The sequence below is a fragment of the Anser brachyrhynchus genome (assembly GCF_964034855.1).
Source record: "Anser brachyrhynchus genome assembly, chromosome: 18".
NCBI classification, from domain to species: Eukaryota; Metazoa; Chordata; class Aves; order Anseriformes; family Anatidae; genus Anser; species Anser brachyrhynchus.
The window spans coordinates 6,348,842-6,368,815 of record NC_137711.1 but is presented as its reverse complement, the minus strand read 5'-3'; the positions used below and the strand labels follow the sequence as shown (position 1 = coordinate 6,368,815).

Sequence of the window (19,974 nt, the reverse complement as noted above, 5' to 3'; positions counted from 1 at the left end):
GAGGCTGTGATTCAAGGCAACCACACCAGGGTTTCATGGAGACAACGGTGGGGCACCCCCAAACCGCTCGATACACCGGTGTCTGGGCACCTCAGCCAACACCAACTCCTGGAGATAAACTTGAGCTGGAAGATTCTGGGAGAATTACTTTATGCAACATATTTAGTGGAAGTTAATTAAAGTGGTGCTCTAGGTGCTACAGACATGCTTCTTTCTTCACAGCTGTCTATAACCTTCCTTCGTGAAGCCCACAAAAGCACTTCCCATAATTAGCTACACAGCAAACACTTTCACAAGGGTTGCGGTTCCATAATGAAGCACACTATTTTCTCCTTTCATCCAATTTTAATTAGTTCCTGAAATCAAGTCATAGAAAACAGTAGTACATAAATACAGTTACTGAATAGTCAAAGAGGAGATCTTCATAAAAATGGTTATTCAAGATCAGGTTTAATTATGAACGGAGGTCTAAAAAAATATGAGCGCCCTAGAAAGTTGCATTTCTCATTCCTAATTTTCTTCTGGAAGTCGTCTCCAGTTTCTTAATGCTCACGTCACACTTCTACAGCTGGCAGTTTCAGCCACACGCAGATGTACGCTAAGTTTATGTACCTCAGATACCATATTAACAGTCCTCAAAACAAGCTTTTCCAATACCAACAAGACAATAAACACTGGAAACCTATTTGACACAGAACATGCTTCCCCAAAGAGATGATCCAAACCAAACACCAGCCAACAGAGCACGCTTCCCTTTTCCACTTAAACACCATGGAAGAGATCAGATATTCCCTTGGGATCAGAGATCACCACACTCTTAAACACAGAGGATACCTGCACCTGGTGAAGAACAGCCAGAAAATTTTAGAGGAAGACCATCAGGTTCTGGCCCCCAAACCCTAGAGGAACTAATTAAGTCACTATTAAATACACCTTCCTGTCAGCAGTGAGAGGAAGTTCACAGCAATGAAATAGGAGGCAGAAGAAATGCCTTCCAGTGGCACACAGAAGCACATTTAAACTGAATTGTTGTCAGCTCCGTTTTACTCCACCACACAAAAGAGTGGAAGTCTGGAACCGCTCTGATAACATCCACCCCAAGCAGGAACAGTGCCGGCACTGCCTAACACCGCTGGGTCTGCAAAGAGCCAGCCAGCCAGGGATCCAAGCAAAGGAGTCACATTTTTGTTTAATGTAACAATATTAAAAACACCTCTGATGTTTCCTAAGATGTTGAATTCTTAATGGGTAGTCAAAGTGATGAAATCACTCTGACGATGCACATTGTCTGAATGTTTCAGGGAACAAAGTTAAAAACCCTCTAGCTGTTTAGCACAATCTATCACTGCAACACGAATGAGGTTTCCCATGTGTTTTGCCATGCAAGAGCACAACCTGAAAGCAAAGTACCCACTGCCTCTGTCATAATGGCTTTATAAAGCCATTATATCCTTGTTACGTCATGTGAGATATAATGCAAGTTTACTGTAAGATACTACAGGGGCAAAATGTAATACACACTGAAAGTGCCACTGCTCACAGCTGCAAGTCTACATTTCAAAAATGGAAAGGTCTTAATATTAAGTCACTGTGGGCTTTGTTGACATTCTACAACAAAAAAGACTCAGTTTTAAAAGTAAGAGCACAAAATGCAAGTACTCTACTATTCTAAGGCCACTGTGAAAGCATCCCACTGGCACACCACCACAAATTCATGCTCAAGGTCTGCCTGCAACCTTCTCCAGCACTATCAATATCCTAACACATTCAATGACCTGAACCACCAGTCTTAACTAAAGTCCTCTCAAATCAAACCAATTGAATCTAAAAAAAGGAGGTTACACATTAAACTAGACACGCCCCTGGAGTTTCTACCACTTGACAGCATTACGAAGAATTAGGCAGCACAGCTGCCCACCCTGCCTGTTCAAAAATCAGAGCTTACCTCCCAAGTCTGATGGCTTTTACCAAGTTTGGAACACCCTCCATCTGTATGTTGTCCTCTGCCTCAAACTGCTGATAAGCCTGAGGGGGAGAAAGAGAAACAGACCTGCTAGAACACCAAATCCAACCTGTGTGGCACCTTCAAGAGGAATGGCAAGTTCCTGCTACACCAGCCGGGACACAGATCCAGCTCACTGACGAGCCCTTCCTGGCACTGAAGTCATCTGAAAGCTCTCCTTGAACAGTTCTCATCCAGATTTGTTCTTAAAAGCAAGTCCCATACCAAAGTTAACTTACAGATCAAGTACAACCAATTCTATGAGCCAGTAGGACCTTATGATCTAGTAAGTTGCTAAAGGACAGACATCAGCCATTGCCTGAAACACCAGCACTGAAGCTGCCAAGCAATTATTTAACCCAAAAGTGATAAGACCAGGAAATAATCAGCACAGAAGACAATTTTTTAAAACAAGTGGCAAATTCAATTCCCTGTCAACCAGCATCTTCAAGTAGCTCTTACCATTGTGAACTGCAGATCTACTTCTCAGTTCACAAAACAGGGCACTAAATCAGGTAACTTAGTTGTCAAGATAATGCTCTACTGATTGCAAATATCAACACACAAAGCTGCAAGGTCTTGTTGCTGCCACCTCTGGACTGTTAAAATACCCACTGTCTCAGCCAAACCTCCAAATCACAGAAATTTATCATCAAAAGCTTGACGTAACTTCAAAAAAAAGCTCCTTAAGCTTTCTGCTACCACCATTTCATTATATTAATGCAGACAGCTGCACTGCCAGGCTCCCTCACAGAGACTGAAGTTCAAATGAACAAGGATATGTACAAGCCAACTTCTATAAAAATCAAGTCAAAAATTGGATCTATTACTAACTTCTCCTTTATTCTCTGGCCAAAATAGTGTTTCACTGAGGAAAGTTTAGAATATTTGTTTTGAAAAGTAATATATTTGCTTATACATATGGCTACTGAAGCAAGTCACTTTTTCAAAAAAAATCCAACAAAGTCAACATGAATGCAGAAGACAGCAGACTGGACTTGTGTTTAAAGCCAGATAACCCAGACAATTCGGGAACGTAAGATTTAAAAAAAAAATCAAAGCTTTTAAAGCTTATTTTCTCCATTACTGCAACATTTACAACATTATAACAAAATTCAGCACCCAAACCACTGGCATGCCACTCAATTTATAAAATAGATTTACACAAGCAGTTAATTACACGTCAGCAGATTTCAACCTACTCTCACCACTTTTGCTCAGGTATATTAACAGATTAGTTCAAAGCAGACCAATCACTGCTCTTATTTTCTACTCCATTTTGGTTTAGCCTCCAGTCTTGCAGCATGACTTAGTGCAATCTCCCGAGCTAACTGTACCCTCTGCTCCATCTAGTGGACTACTGATAACCACAACACAAGAACACCAGGTATTGCTATAGCTTCTCAACATAAAGCAGCCCACAGATGCCCATAAAAATTAAGCATTGGAAAATTATTTTAAGAAGGTTAAAAGGAACCATAACTGAAGTTGTAATAGCACTGTTGTTGGTCTTCACCTTTTTCACAGCATAAAGAACAGAGGCGAAATGCACTGCTGGGGGTATAGATGGTAATTCCACACTCGCATTCAAGCAGAAAGGTACCAGACACCTTCAGGTCTGAATTCCCCATGGCAGGAGCTGGTTTGTTTCCTACGTAACAGCAGTGCCTTGTCACAGATGCTCTGGCTGGAGCGGCAGAGCTGGGAAATAAAAGTCCCCTCAGTGCAAGAGCAGCCGGAGGGACCCGCATGCCCAAGGAGCTCCTGAAACACCACCAGACTCGTCACCTCTTCAAGTGACTGAGAAAGGCTTTAGTCAAAAACAAACGCTTGTTTCTGGCACACTTTGATGCTCACACTCCTCCTCACAGAAGGGTTCTTCAAGTTTAGTAAACGATACCCACGGCACAGTGTAGAAGGAGGAGGAGTATCCGTGCCTTGTCAACAAGCCAACATAGATGAGCAACACTAAGGAGAACCCAGCAAACTAAGGTCCAAATTCATTAATCGTGAAATACAGAACTTGATTTGTTCTGTTCCTTTTCTGTTGGAAAAGAGCCTGCTTTCAGTCCTTGAGAAATACATGGGAATAGAGACCTCCCTGGAACAAACCTTAGCTTCTCAGCTTCGACGACCTACCAAAAAGCTTTCTTGAATTCCTTAGAAAAACCACTCCGGTTGAGCCGTACCTAGAAATAGCATTACCAACAGCTGTATTTCATACCAGTTACTGATATTATCACGTGTGCAGATACTCAAGTCACGAGTGACGTCTCAAACCAATGTTAAGTTTCACAGGTGAAAGTTCATATTAAAGTTCCATTGTTAACTACACACGTCTACATTCAAGTGCTTCTGCAGTGAGGTGTCGGCAGATCTCTAGCACTGGGTGCCTTCAGATTATACATCAAGATGTCCATCTCAGTATACACTATAATAATGCTGGTATCTGGCAAGCTCAGATGAAAATGAACACCAAACATCTGCAGAAGATTCACAACAGTAACCAGTCCTGTGTTCCCTTGAAATCAGTAAAAGCAATAGCTCTGTTTAGCATAGGAGGAAAACAAATCTGCATGTTTACATCAGCTGCCAAAACATTTGCCTCATATCCCAAATAAAACCTACAGCAAGCAGTATCAATTGCTGCATTATGTCACCTGATGTGGGAAACAGACAACCCAACAGTTGTGGCACAACGTTCACAGCTCTGAAGACAGAGGTTTAACTATATATGTAGTTCTTTTCAAATAAAATCTAACAAGCATACTTAGGAAGTTTATGTTTGATAAACTTATGAGGTATGGAAACATATCTGTGCTTCAGTTGTCCTGTCAAATGAGGCATGATACCTTGGTTATATTTAAGCACTAGGCAGATCCAGAAAAGAAACCAAATCTCTCAACTCCCAGAGCCTACCATCACTACCAGAAAGCACTTGACCCATCCAGATGCCTTTTTTCCCCAATTTCTCTTGCAACCAAACCCAACTATCCTTGTGAATAAGTTACCCTGAAAGCAATTCCTCCAGAAAGCACATCCCAAAGCTGTTCACTTACACAATAACCCACAAGATATACTAGTTGTCTTTTACAGAACAAACAAACCAAGCCACCTGACATTCCCAAAGAGTGATGCAAGGAGGGAAAAGAGTAAACTTCTCTAGCTCCCACAGAATTCGCTGGGGCACCGAGTGAGCACTGCAAGGCTCACACCCCCGTTTAGTAACCAGACCGAGCAATACCCACAGCAACACGGCAGGTGCCATTGTGGAGCTTGGCTGGACAAGCAAGGCATGCATTTGTGCTACAAGTTTTTAAACAGCACTGTGAGCCTGATTTTCCAAATTCAAGACTGAAATTTGAAACCTCTTAACACTGCAAGCTAGTTACAGGCAGAGCTAGTGGCATTGCTACAATCAAGACTTAAAATAATGTGAAACTGTTAGGCAGTTATCTAAAGCTCTTGATAAAGATGTTCAGGGTTATCAAAGACTAGTGTCAGCCTCAGATACTTGTCTGAAGTGTGAGGGATGGGAAGGGAAAGAGAAGAATTGAAGTGTTAAAGCTTCTAATTTGAAGAAGAAACACCAGCACGTCCATGCCTAGCCCACCCCTGCAATGTTCACAGGTGCCCTCTGCTGTCGAGAAAAAAATCCAGAAGTCTACTTGAGCAATAAAGCCAAAGAGACATCTGTTCTCAGAGTAAATTTTTTCTTAATACTGAGAGCAAGAGCTTCTGAAACTGCCTGTACTGACATCGTCCCAAGATGAGTATCATGAAGATAAATCCTGGAGATGTAATTTACTTTAAGTTCCACACGCCACAGGGCCAGACTTCCCTGTGCTGCCTGCACAGGTAACAATGACAGCTGAGGCCACCAACGCAAGGCTGGAGAGGAGCAGACAATGCAAAATCATGGAGAAAAGCAGCAGTGCAAAATGAGACGAGTAGATGGATGACAGGCCAAAGGGCCGCGCCACAGCAGCACATTCCTGCACTCAAATAGAAGTCACAAATCCTTACACCTTTGCTCTACTTTAAGCAGATGTAAAGTTTACCAAAACATCCCAGGATGCAACTTGCCACTCCAATTTTCCAGCAGCGGACTTTACTTCGACAACCACCACAACCCCCCAAAAACAAGGATCAAGTGCTTTATATTGCGCAAGTGATAACTAGATGTGCATCTGCCCCTGCCACTCAGGCTTTCATCATCTACAGCAGCTCAGAGCCCTCTCAGCAGTGCCACCAGGCCAAGCTGTCCCCCTCTGCCCCTTCCCCGTTCCTCCGACAAATCCGTTTTGTCATGGTAGGTCACTGGTCCAGGCTGCAGCTGGCAGCAAATGTTTAAATTGGTAACGTGGTGGGTGGGAAGTGAACCACAATAGCATAGAAACTAGTTGACAGAAACTAAGCTTCCTTTTCCACTTCTGTAACTTCAAATGGCAGACTTATTCCAGCCCAGCTGGTTGAATATGTGGCTATGAATGTAATCCCACGTGATACTTAAGTTGAAAGAAAGATTATTTTTTTTTTAGTGTGAAGATCACTAAGACTAAGTGTTTTCAAAGCAGTTCATTTGTAAAGCATTTCAATTGCTGTGAGGAGCAACATGTGAACTCTTTAGCAGAAGGGAGTATTATTTATCCTGCTCGAGGTTTGGATACCTTCTAGCAGATGAAATTACCTTCAAAGATGTAGTCCCATGTCTTACTTGGGTTTTATTCTAAAAAAACAGTCAATTATTAAAATGTCAATAAGCCCTATTGTGAGATTTTACCGACCTGAACTTCAGTGTTATCTGTAACTTAAGTAAAAGCCTAGATTTTGAGTCAAAATCTTATTGACTTATGTTACTGACAAAAAAAAAAAATACTTATTTTGAGTCAAAACAAACCCATGACTCATTCTTGCTGTCATTCTTTACCAGGAGGCACCAAGTAAGTCATCCAACATCTGAACTCCTGTATCTGTATTGTATTTTGACACCAAGAATTAAAATATACAAGGCCTAAACCCCCGGGTCTGCATTTAGTTCACAAGACTGGCATTTCCATCTTTGACCCAACTCACACCACTGTTCTCAGATGAAAACAAAACACAGACCTCCCACATACTTTTAGGCAGTTCAACAGCAGCCAAACACCAGCGCAGCCACTTGGTGAATCTCTGTGATGTAACATGCACAGAAGTGCTTAAACATAAACCCTAGGTTTGTGCCTGTGGCAAAACTGCATGGCGTCTCACGAAGATGTTTGCCACGCACAAGAGTGCTTTGATTCTGAGACTGGAAAGTGGATTCCTAAGAAAATGGGATGTAAAAAAAGGTTAATCTAGTATCTATCACATTCCGCTGACAGTAAGTAATCTAATATCTATCACATTCCACTGATAGTAAGTACAAAGTAATACATGAAGTATTTTCCGATAAACTGATGTTGCTATCTCAGCCTCTGTACTCTGACCCAGAAGAGCCAAGCCAGGTTTCACTTCCTTACTCGCCCTGTGCCAGGCATTGGCACGTCCCATTACCGGTGATAACAGCACCACTGTTTGGAATGTTGGTGTGGTAACAGCTGGCAACACCACAGACCGATTTAAGTGCGCAGACAGTACCAGACGTAGAGAAAAAGAAATATCACTAGATGGTTCGTATCTGCATCCAGCGAATTCAAGTGACATACTTCCATTTTTGGTGACACAGGACATACAAATTGCCTTGTCTATGGAATAGAAGAGATAATACAGCAAAGTTAGACTTCTTCAAGAATCTGTATACCTGCATGGCTTTCATACCCTAGAAATTTAGATCACTGAAAAATCAGTTCAGTTGCATAATATTCATTAGGTGTTCACAACTGTGTTTACGTCTCCTTTGATCTTACTCTGCATCAGCAGCATTTCAAATATTTGTACCACTTTCATGTTGTCCTAGACAAGCTACCAACCCACATCATAAGCCAAACCCAGTGTTCCGTACAGCTCTGTTGTTTCTCAAAAGTTAGGTATCTACCCTTACTCATAGCACTGAAAACCAAACTTCACAGAAGCTTATTATAACTTAGGATGAAAAAAGAAAGCTCTAACTTCTTGCATTACAGGCATGGAAGGTGGCTGACAAGAAACAAAGGAGGAAAGAGCAGTGGAAAAAGAGCTATTTGACAATTGGCAGCTCACTTTTAGAAGCTGATCTTATCCCAGCCTGATCAGGCTTGATAACACTGTCACTGCATTTGTGCATGGGTCAGCAATAAATGCTGTATATTAACAGCCAGGCATACTAGTCTTAGGTGAACAGAAATCAGCTCAGAAGCACCTGTCATCAGTTTGACAAAAACACTAATTCACGTTAATCAACATTTCTATACTGTGCCCAAAAATGTTAAATGAAAACAAAAAAAATCAGAACCTTCACTGAACACTTAGACTCAAAGCAAAAAAAAAAAAAGAATCCATGATTAGCAACATAGCTTTCATTTTCACTTTCAGACTGGGGGTGGGGGAGATGAAATGAGAGAGTATTTTTTGTGGTTTTGAGGAGTTTTATTTTTTTTTCGTTATTTTTTTTTCTTTACCCTTTCCTCAACTAGAAGTAGAAAAACTCACGATGAAGTTTTGATCAACCACTGAATCCACCTGGATAAGAAGAAGCAGTCCAGCAAAAAGCTACATTATATTCATTTTATAACTTTCCGTATTTCAAACAAACTAAACATTGCTGTGTTTTTCCAAAATTTACAAAAATTTTGGTGAATTACACAGAACATCTCAAAGTAGAAGTACACTTCCTCATTTTCTGAAAAACTAAATTTCTTAAAAATAATTCTGCAAAGTTTTACAAACGCTAATTAGAATCAGAAGCAGAGGTATTCCAATATGTTTTTTACTTACTTTGATCAGCATAGTTTTTTGCTTTTAGTTCAAGCTGTCGAGTTTGTGATTCTAATGCTTCCACTCTGGTCTGCAAGTCCTTTTTCTCTTGTTCTTGAGAATCTTCAAACTCAATGAATTTCTAGACAGGAAAATATAGTAAAATTAGATTTAAGTTCAAAAATAATTTAAAAGGCATAAGCAAAGTTCTTTCATCAAATAGAAGCAACAGATGCACAGTCATTACTAGATTTGTTTTTAAGTAGAATGACTTTCACTTCAAGCAGCATGTAGGAGACAATACAGAGCTCTTCACAGCAAAGACGGCACAACTGGGTTCCCAAAATAACACAACTACAGCCCACATTCAAACATGAAGGACACCAATGACATTCCAGTCTTGTGTCCGCTGGTCAAGTATCCCATCCATCTAGCCCACTTTCCATAATCACCATCAACTAAGTACCAACTTCTTCAGAGAATCCCGCTCAGGACTAACACGAACACAAATTATTTCATCCTATCCCAGCTTCACACACTGCCTGCCAACCCCGCATGGGAATACAGAAGGTCTCAGTATCCTTCGATTTGACTGAACATCTATGAAGCACACCTTCACCAGGAAGCCATGAAAACACAGCCACTGCAGTACACACCTCCCAGGTGCCAGCCAAAAATAACACGCTTTTTCCATCCCCACCCAATTGCTTCTAGTGTCCAACAGGTTATAAAATGTTCAGTCTTTATCAAATGCTTAATAACCATCTCCTCCAGTCTGTCAACTGCTTAGCCAACCACTTACAGACACTGCAATAGTGCTGGTCACACCACCTCCTGCTACCGTGGTTTACCGAAGCGTGTTACTCGACATTCTGGAGTTCACTAACAAATATCAGCATTTATATTCTGTAATGTACAAGTTACCAGTTCATCACTATGGAACTTTTAAAAGCTTTTTTCCCCTATTTATCTTAACCAAAACCTGAAGAAATTGAGCATGTCCTGGCAGCACAAAGACTACCTCGAACAGCCAAAGATGGATTAGGTCACACAGAGCTCCATTCAGCGCTGCAAAAAGGCCAAGGCCATGAAGAGAAGCTACGAAGACAGCTAATGACACGAAGAAAAGTGTACCAGAGGCCTTCGCAGAGAAAAACAGCCCAGGCAGCAACGGGGTTCAGCAAGAAAAGCTGCAGCTGGATACCACAGGGAAGCAGAGAGAAGGAGCCCAGATGCTAGGGAGGAGGCACCAAGTTAAAAGCAGATTATTAATTTCATCTTGTCAGCAGGATTAATCGAAAGAGGACAGACTGCCCACTTCCCTCCTTTCCTTCAGTCCTCCCAATGAAGTGGGAAAATCGTCCACTTGATGGGACTGAGCAGAAGGAGGTGTCTAATGGGAAGGATTCCCTTGGAGCAGTCACAAGGTTACCACCTATGTGACTATGTGGGGATCAGTTTAACTGGTAACCTTTAACAACTCTCAGAAGGAAAAGCAAAGTGCACAAGCAGAATAAAAGGCACGTGAGCCCATTACAGATCAGCTTTTCAAATAGTAATGCTACAGGTCATTTGAATATAACCATGTCCTGTGTGTTTCTAGGAGAATTTAGTGGAAAAAATAATTCAGATGTTCACACACCAACTTTTAATAAGCTGGTAAATTTTAACAAACATACGGATCATAGCTTCTTACCCTATGGAAGGGCTTCAGCTTAGGAGGGTCATCAGAAGAGATTTTTATTAAAAATGACTTCAAATGTACAAATGCATCAAAATCTATGTAGTGGAACAAGAGCTCCTTTCAGACAAGCTCTACATGGCTATCACAGGACTCCGAATGGTGTTCATATGACTGTGCCTGCAGCAAAAGTCATGAAACAATCGAGGAGCAGCTGACACTAACCCAGGTAGGACTGCTTTGGGTTCTGCAATTTAAAAATGAGTTCTTCCCCTACTTCCAAAAGACAGATGTGAAAGTCTTTGCACATCGTGCCCTCAAAAAAAGTTTAGGAATATTAATTTGACAGTGTGTGACCAAAAATTTCAAACTTATAACTTGCTCAAACTCTCCTTTGCAGCAGATGATATAACAGTTTTGCCCCTTTTATAGTGAAAATTCAAGTCAAGTCTGGCTTATTCATTCTTAGCAGACTTCCTTTTTAAGAAGGGCTTCAAAGTTAGACACAAATTTGGCACCAGGGCAAAATACCACCATGGTCTGGTACACAAAACATGGGAAAACATGAAAGAAGAATTATGAAACAGAACTGTAACATCTTTGTTTGGGAAATCATCAGAGAACCAACTAAAGTCAGATGCGTTTAATAATTTGCAAAAGGCCAGTGACAATTATACTTTTGACTAAGCAGCCGTTCAAAACCATCAATGCCACTGTTACTCACAAAACTGTGGACAGAGTCCTTCATTATTTCATATTTCCTCTCATGTTCTTCAATTGCACGCAACAGAAGTGGTTTTGCATTAAAGTTAAATGATTTGTTAGTTTTTCACTCATTTACCTTCACTTTGTTAGAGTAAGGATTTAAGTTACATCTCTTCAAAAAACTTTTTGATTCAAGACGGATCTTTTTTTCCCCTCTGCTGAGAACTGTACCTGATCAAGCCACAGACCAAGTCCTTGAGGCAGAGCGTGTCTGCGCTGTTTCATCTCCCCTTCCTGCGATGGGGCAGGCCCAGGCAGAGCCCCAGGAGCTGGTCACCCTGCCTTGACTAAGCCTGCATGACTAGGATGGAAAGACCAGTCAGATAAGCAGTCACTGCAGCCAAGCACACTGACAGCACACTTAAATCCTGCACGCTTTCTGCACTGCTTAAAGTGAATGCAGCAGCACACATAGGAACATACTGGCCACTCGATATATGGATTTCTCATTTCAACCTGAGCTGCTAATTACACAAAATACTCAGGCAGACAGAAAAGCTAGCGTTCCTCGTCACAAGCAACTTCCTCCATAGGCCACAAAGCTGTATCTTGTAAATCTAAGGAGAAGTGAGTTTGGGGGCTTTTTCTTTTTTAAAAAAAAAAGAAAAAAGAACAAGCTGAAGGACACCAATGCATCTGTAAAAGAATGAGTCTGATTACAGAAGACTCTAATCTAAAGGCTCAAACTGTCCTTAGAAGGTTATGCTGTTTCCAGGCTCTTAATCTGCAATGATCAATGCCGGTGTCTGCATCCTAACTTTGATATATAACAATGTGTAAGCACAGGATATGATGCACACTTCCTTCTGCATGTGCCTACCGCTGAAATTCAAGCCTGAGATACCTTCATAAGCTATGTTTGGTAACTCCCATTTAATCCTTCCCATTTTCTCTAGGCGGTATCAACTACGTCACTTCAGACTGGCATTTGTCCAACCTGTTCTTAAAGACTTCCAATAAAAAGTGTAAGAGCGTTTTGAAAATAAGTTTCAAAAGTCTTCACCTAGATTTAAAATTGATTATGTCAAATTTACAGCAATAATCATTGCAATAAACATGAACTCAGATCACAAAATAAACCAGCACAGCATATACATTTTGAACAATCCCTCAAGCACATGTCCATTTAGTGACCTGGTAATATAGTACCAGAAAAATTAAACATTTATTCCTATGTGTGTCTTCATCTTCTGTTTCCTTATATATTAACTTGTTTTCCTGTCACGTGATCCAGGTGCAGTACTAAGCACATCTGATTTGAGGGTACCACCTACTTGGCAGCCTTTATTACCCTATGACGCAGACTTGAGTAACTTTTATTGCAACGATGCTAGCTTTTCAGCCAAAAGCATACTCTTCCTTGAGTATCCTATAGATAGGGACAGTCGAAAACCAGCTCAGCTAGACTTGGTGTAGATAATGTGGAGCTGAAAACAACTGAGTATAAAGTTGATGCTATTTTAGTAAGCTCTGGGACCTATAAGAAAAGTTAGCTATCAAGTTCATGCTATTACTTAAACTAATCTTCATGGTGGTGAATCCTTTTTTGTGGCTGTAGAAGTAGCAGCTACATATTCAATATCAGACTTGGAAAACAGCTCAATCCCACCAACAGCAGAAAAACTGAAAGGGAAGTTAAGTTGCTTGACGCCGCTAGACAGTGACAGATTTCGTCTGTTTCCAAGCCCACCTGAAACTCCTGCTAGCCATGCACACCCGAGTACAAAGTAGTATAGCGATTTTTGCTTCCTGCAGAAGTAATGGGTAAGATAGCAGAACTCCAAACCCTTCCTCCTCTCCCGCTTCTGTCGCAGGGCACGCTGCCTCTCATTTACGAGGTGGGAAGATAAGCTATGCACTACTGTAAGCAGAACAGCAGACTAGCGAGTTCCTCTATTTCTCCAGCCCTACACAAAGCACACCATGTTAAAAGTCAGGCAAATGACTTGATAGCAATTAACAAGATCATTACTACTATCTGAAGGACTGAGAAGCAGGTCTGGTACTTCTGAAATCTTCCTTTATTTTAAAGCCACCATAACAGAAGCCAACAGACAACAGCTTCCAGAACATTTCCTAGCACAAGTTCAAGAATTAAAGGAGGCAAATTAGGACAGTGGTGTAAAGAGATTGCTATTCAAACAGTAAGCCATTTATCTTCCTGGAGATATTACTGCAAATAAATACTCCTGCAGTGGCAAACAGAAAGTAAAAAGAAGGGACATTACTTCTCCAGGGTAGTCAGAACAGACAGTATGGAACATTGAACTTTGTAGCTCACAGGTCTCCATTTTGCTATCAGAGCAAACAAACAACCTCCAAAATGAAAGAAAATAAAAACACAAAGCCAATAACTTGTTGTCCAAGAAAAACAGTGCTACATTCGCGTTCCCTCCTTTTTTTTCAGCGATACAGCACCCCTCAGGTTACCTCAACATTCAAAAATAAGTCACAACGATCAATCAAGTCTGAATAAAACACACACCTCATGGACATAAAATGCTTTATGGGACAATTTCACAAATGTACGGCAGAACTGACCCCAGCACATACCAAAAAGATGACCCTGGTGCTCACCATGGAACATACCGTCTTTGATCTAATTGTGCTTTAGAAAGCCTAAGTGAGCTGTCTCGCAGCACAAGTAGTAGTTTTTAAGACAGCATAACTCTGGTCCCCTTAATTTATCATGACACAAAGAAACAGTGATCACAGTGAGGTACAAATATAACGTATGTGCAGCTCCTGAAGAGCCGCGATAACACAGTTTATACCATATTCTATTTCATCATATTGTTATGGTTTCTGTTCAGCTGCCCAAGGCCTGCTTTTTTCAATCTGGTAAGCGCTTCCTGGGTTTCAAGCTTGACTGACTTTCTCATCAACTAGTTCAGAAAAACATCTGTATCTGTCCCTTCCACTGACACTCTTAATAAATAAATATATTTAAATAAAAGCCTTTTACACGCAGCTTGTGTCAGAATTAGTGATTTATGGCAACAGTCTCTTTAGACTGAAGTCTAGAAAGCACTGTAAAACAACTAAACGTCTGACAAGGACAACAAATGGTTCATGGGTACGAGAGTCTGGGGACGCTGTTGATAGCACCTTAGTTTGCAGCAAACTACTGAAGCCCTGGAGCAACTTGAAAGACAACATTTCTCGCTCACTTATAGGCATAATGAATGCCAACATCTGCACAGAACAAACAATGTTTTCCAAATTAAGTTTTCCTCATCATGATTGCCTTTACCTTCAGTGTTGTTATTTTTCTAATCTGGAAAAAGGTAAGCACGACCACAGAGACAAGCATGGGACGTGAGGTCTGGAAATAGACTTATAAGATGACTTGCTCTATTACAGACAATGCTGTCAATCCAATTTCCTACAAGAGTTTGGCAGGACAATGGGCTGAAAGCAGCTATCCTGCGTAGCTGCCTTCTATTGTATTTCCTTATAACCTAGCAGACAAAAAAAATCCAGTTAACAAGTTTACGAGGAGGAAATTCTTAGGCATTTTCACTTCGTTTTTTGTAGTCACATCCAAACTCTGAGCTTGCCATTGAGCAACCCACACCACCTGTTGCCAGCTGCAGCTTTTATATACAGACTCTGCACAGCTCCAGTGCAGACAGTGCCTATTTCCATACGTTTTGCAGCGTATCCTTTTCGTCAAACCTTGAGCCCGGACAGCCCAGTGCTGGCCAGCTCCCACCAGGCATTAAGCACAGCGGGGAAGAGGCTGGGATCTCGGTCCCAGGCCTGTGCGAGCCGTACGGGGCTGAGGCCTCCCAGGCCACCAGGCTCCTCCTTAAGCACTGGGTTCAGTTTGGGGCCCCTCACTACAAGAAGGACATCAAGGCCCTGCAGTGGGTCCAGAGAAGGGCCTGGAACACAAGTCCTGTGAGGAGCGGCTGAGGGAACTGGGAGTGTTTAGTCTGGAGAAGAGGAGGCTCAGACCCTATTGCTCTCTACAACTACCTGAAAGGAAGGTGTGGGGAGCTGGGGGTCAGCCTCTTCTCACAGGTAGCTAGTGATAGGACAAGAGGGAATGGCCTCAAGGTGGTAAGGGGAGGTTCAGTTTAAAAATTAAGAGATATTTGTTTTCAGGAGGGGTGGTCAGGCATTGGGATGGGTTGCCCAGGGAGGTGGTGGAGTCACCGTCCCTGGGGGTGTTCAAGGAAGGGTTGGACGTGGCGCTTAGGGACATGGTTTGGTGGGTGATAGCGGTGGTAGGGAATGGTTGGACCGGATGATCTTGAAGGCTTTTTCCAACCTTAACGACTCTAGGATTCTCCTCTAGACTGCTGAGTAAGGCCGGGGGCTCATGGCAGGAGCCCATGGCAGAGCAGTCCCAGCCCATCGCGGGCAGGGATCCCCCCGGTTCCTCCTCAGCCCCGGTCCCGCCGATTCCCCATCCCCGCCGGTTCCCCCCTCCCCCCGCAGCCCCGGGCAGCCCGTCCCGGCCGCCCCTCACCTCCTCGGCCTGCTTGCGCAGCGCCTTCTCCCGCTCGTACTGCGTGAGGAGCTGCTCGTTGTCGTCCCGCAGCAGCTCCAGCTCCACGCTGGTCTCCTGGCTGTGCGCGCACACCGAGTCCAGGTTCTCCAGCACGGCCACCACCAGCGGCATCAGCTCGGCCACCACCTCCTCGTCGTAGCGCCCGATCAGCCGCTCGAACTCGCGGTAGATGGAGCCGGCCAGCCCCGACACCCGCTCCGACATCATGGCGGGGCCGGGGCCGCCGGGGTCCTCCTGGTACACCACGCCGTCCGCCAGCTCCATGGCTCTGAGGGGAGCGCCGGGACCGGAGGGGAAGGTGTAGGGAGGGGGGGGGGGGGCGGCTCCGCGGCGGGGCCTCGGCGGCGGCCGGGAGAGGAGGAGGAGGGGGGGGAGCGGGGCGGGGGGGGCGGAGAGCAACGGCGGCGGCGCGCGGCACTGACCTCAGCCGCCGCGCCGGGGCGGGGCCGCGCGTCACGCGGGTGGGGGGTCACGTGGGTGGGGAATGGGCGGGAAGGAGGCGGGGGGGATGGGGGGGGGGGGGTGAGGGGGCCGCGCCGCGCCTGAGGGAAATGGTTGCGGAGGGGGGCGGCGGGTGTGTCAGGAAATAGTGCGCACAACGGGAGGGTTTGGGGAGATGTGGACTGCCTTTGGCAGCGTTTTACACAGCTCCACTCTCAACAGGACTCTGTAATTTCTCTAAATCCGGACCCTAACCATTACTCTAATTATCATCCTGAGCCCACAGAAGTCTCCCAGGAAGCAGTCCTCACAACGGAAGCCTTTTGGGAGACCTGAACTCCTTTCTGGAGCCTTTACACAGCCCCACGCACAACAGGACTCTGTGCTTTCTTTCTCTTCAAACCCAAACTGGAACTCTAACCCTAACCCAAACCCTAACCTTACCCGTTACCATTACCCTAATCATGACCCTAACCCCACACTAAGCCCACCTAAGTCTCCCAGGAAGCACTCCTCACGACGGAAGCCTTTTGGGAGACCTCAGCTTCCTTTGGCAGGATTTACACAGCTCCACACACAACAGCACTCTGTGCTTCCTCTCTCTCAAACTCAAATCCAAACCCTAATCATGCGGCTCGGGGTGCTGGTGGCCCCTGTGGGCAGGCGGGTGACTGCACGAAGAATCCTTCTCTTTTAATAGATTTGCAGAAATGCCCTCCAACAATTCCCATGAAAGCATTATTATTTATTTATTACATGTACAGAGGCATAAATAGATCAAGTGAATGGGTTAGGGATGAATGGCAGAGCTAAAACTATTTTTTTAGGACTTAACAGCTCTGCAGCAATGCTGAGTTCTCTGTGTTTCTTCATTTCCGAGAACAAGACCTCTTGTTTTCAATGAGGCCTGATCGGTTTGTGTCAGAAAACCTGCTCTGTTACTGGGAACGTGGTTCAGAAAGCATGTTGTGCTTGGCAGGAGAGGTTGGTTTTCCTGGGGTTTGGAATGGCGATCGTGTGTTTTGTCAGGGGAATGAAGTCAGCTATTTCAGACACTGTAAATTTGAGAACATCTACAGAGATTCAAAAAAAAAAAAATTTGAGAAGCTTCACGTTCTTCATTTTTATCGTACAATCCACGTTTGGGGAAATCACCATTTTTCATTACATGAATGTAGTTCATGTGCAGTGGAGCTAAGGAACCAGGTGGCCTAGCAGCAGTACGGTAACAAAGAAATCAAAAAATGCAAAACCTTGAGAAGTGATGAAACTTCAACTGCAGTGACTGCAATAATTTCCACTGGAGTGCAGCAGAGGTTTGCACTGTATTCTCCCTCATTTGGGCTGATTCTAAGGCAGTAAATATGCTTAAATTCATATACTGCATTGTGTTTACATACTAAGCTAATGGCTCTGCACAGGAAGGACAAAGATAAAGATTTCAGTCCCCTGTGTTGGGTTTACATGTGAGTTCTGTTCAGATATAACTAATAGTTCATATTTAAACTAAGGTAATATTTAATATAGTGCAGCCAGTACAGCTAAACTACACATTTGTTTGTAAACATGGCAAAAGGAAAGAAAAGTTGTTTGCCTTTGAATTATGACCAAAAAATTAAGTCATTTTAGCTTAAAAAAAAAAGTATACTGTCCTACTCAAACCATCTCAAGTGAAGTTTTCATTTAAATTATTGGAAATGACCCCTATGAAAATATTATTTTGTATTTCTCTTTAGCAGTTGTCCAATGAGAGAAAAACTGCAACTTCCCCATGTTTACCAGCTGTCTGCCATGGATTACTGTCTTTACTTGATGCCGGGGTGTTGAGGGACAATGTCTTTCAGAATTTCTCTCTCCCTTTGTACCACAGTTTTACATTTGCCTCAGTTGTTTGTATTGAGGAAGACGCTGAAAGCCTTTGGGGTGGGGGTTGCTGGCTTGTGTTTGTTATTTTTCTTTAAGTGAGCCTGAATAAATCTTGTAGGAAGAGTGCAGATATCCAAAGTAATTCCATTCTGCTCTCAGGACAAGGTTGGTAGGCCATATCTAATTGCATCTAGACCTTACTGCATTATTCATGTGTAATACTGAATGACGTGAGGACATCTGTAAACAACTGCAGATGATTATAAGGATAACAATACTGATCATCTTGAATTGTTGCAAATGCTCTTTTGTCTATATGGTTTTATAGTTATTGTCATCATGCTTGGCAAATTGCACAAATACATTAGCTCAAAAGACATTCGTTTTGGCAGTCAGCAAAAATGGGTCAAGGTGTCCGCTGACGGCCTTTAAGGGAAGGGGTCTCTAAGGATATACTATTTTTATCCTCTTTCTATTAGCAAAATTGATAGATGCGGTTTTCTTTCAAATAGCTGGAGCAAGTCCATCAGTGAATGGGCAGGCTGTTGCTTCTAGGGTTGCAGTCAGACTGAGTACAGGGGGAAGAGAGCTTGTGCTCCGTTTGCTCTGTTTGTGCTCCGTTGTGCTCCATTTGTGCTCATGTTTCATTTCTAGTAACCTGGAAGTTTTCTAGCATGGATAAATGAAGTATTTAAGAATATGAACATTAGAAAAACTACCTGGGACAAGTTTCAACTGGTATAAAGATGTATCCTGTGGGCAGTCTTACTATTCTGATCATGTTTTATCATGTGCACCTCACAGTCAGTGTGAGATCAGAAACTCAAGGTTGGATTAAAAATACAAGATAAGGAATTATATCCTAGTTGCTTGCAGAAAGATTAAGAAACCTTAATGGTCTGTCAATTTAGTAAACTAATCATGCATAAGAAACAGCACAAGAGACATAATAGTGTTGTCTGTGTTGCTTGAGAACAGTGGCTGTCTGTGGTGACAACTAGAGTAAAATACAATGCATACACATGGGGAAAGAACTACCTGAAAAACAAAGTAGTTTTCTGGATAATAAAAGTTATATTCTGCATTCCTATAAATATCAATTTATTTGAAAGTAAATTGATTTGTAATTTACCATTAGCCATTGAATCAGTTGGGGATGAGAAGAACTTAACTTGGGCTTTACCCAGAGGAAGAAATTAGTTAGTTCTGTAGTCCTTTATGTCTTAAAGCACAACAGAAATCAAGCCAGAAGAAGATGAAGGATCATGGTTACAATAATCAAATGGTAGCAATACATAGCTAAATGAGGAGTTGCATAGCCAAGAGCAACAAAGCGCGTCAGACTTCCCAGTCTGGTTATGAGCAGCAAGAGGTGCATAGCACAGAATACAAGTCCAGACGAGAACTCACCAGGTGTTTGTTCGGAGTGGTACAGATACAGGCTTTTATCTGAGATCTTCCTAAAGCTCGGGCCAAAATGTGAAAGCCAAGAGCTATGTTTAAATTCTCCTGAAGTTTGGAGACATTCACAGTCAGTCTGTTGCCTCAGGCCCATTTAAAAAAATCTCTGCTGGTTTTAAGTAATGGGTAAACGGCTTGAGCTCAGTAATGGCATTTCACTCATTCATTCACACTCTACATTGACTGAAGACTTTGAAGATTTTCTTTCTCTTCCCATGAACTCTCAACTTTTAGAAAATTATTTGTCTAGACTGTCTCAGACCTTGCATTTTAGGTGAACAAGTAATTTCAATCTAATCAGTAATTTTGGTAGAATTTCTAAATATAGCAAAAAGATGCTCATTTATACATTAAAAATAACAAGCA

General features: G+C 42.7%; 1 protein-coding gene across 8 annotated transcripts in view; it reads right to left on the bottom strand.

The window, feature by feature from the left end:
- SPAG9 (sperm associated antigen 9) overlaps positions 1-16,283 on the bottom strand; it is a 64,321-nt gene extending 48,038 nt beyond the window's left edge. For all 8 annotated transcript variants that reach the window (XM_080560366.1, XM_080560369.1, XM_080560371.1 and 5 more), the window contains exons 1-2: positions 15,799-16,283; positions 8,897-9,017 (exon numbers count right to left, since the gene is read on the bottom strand). In XM_080560366.1, the coding sequence (XP_080416492.1) occupies positions 8,897-9,017; positions 15,799-16,104 (427 nt within the window). In that variant the 5' untranslated portion in view covers positions 16,105-16,283. The remainder of the gene's footprint in view (positions 1-8,896; positions 9,018-15,798) is intronic.
- Between the last annotated feature and the right edge of the window lie 3,691 nt (positions 16,284-19,974).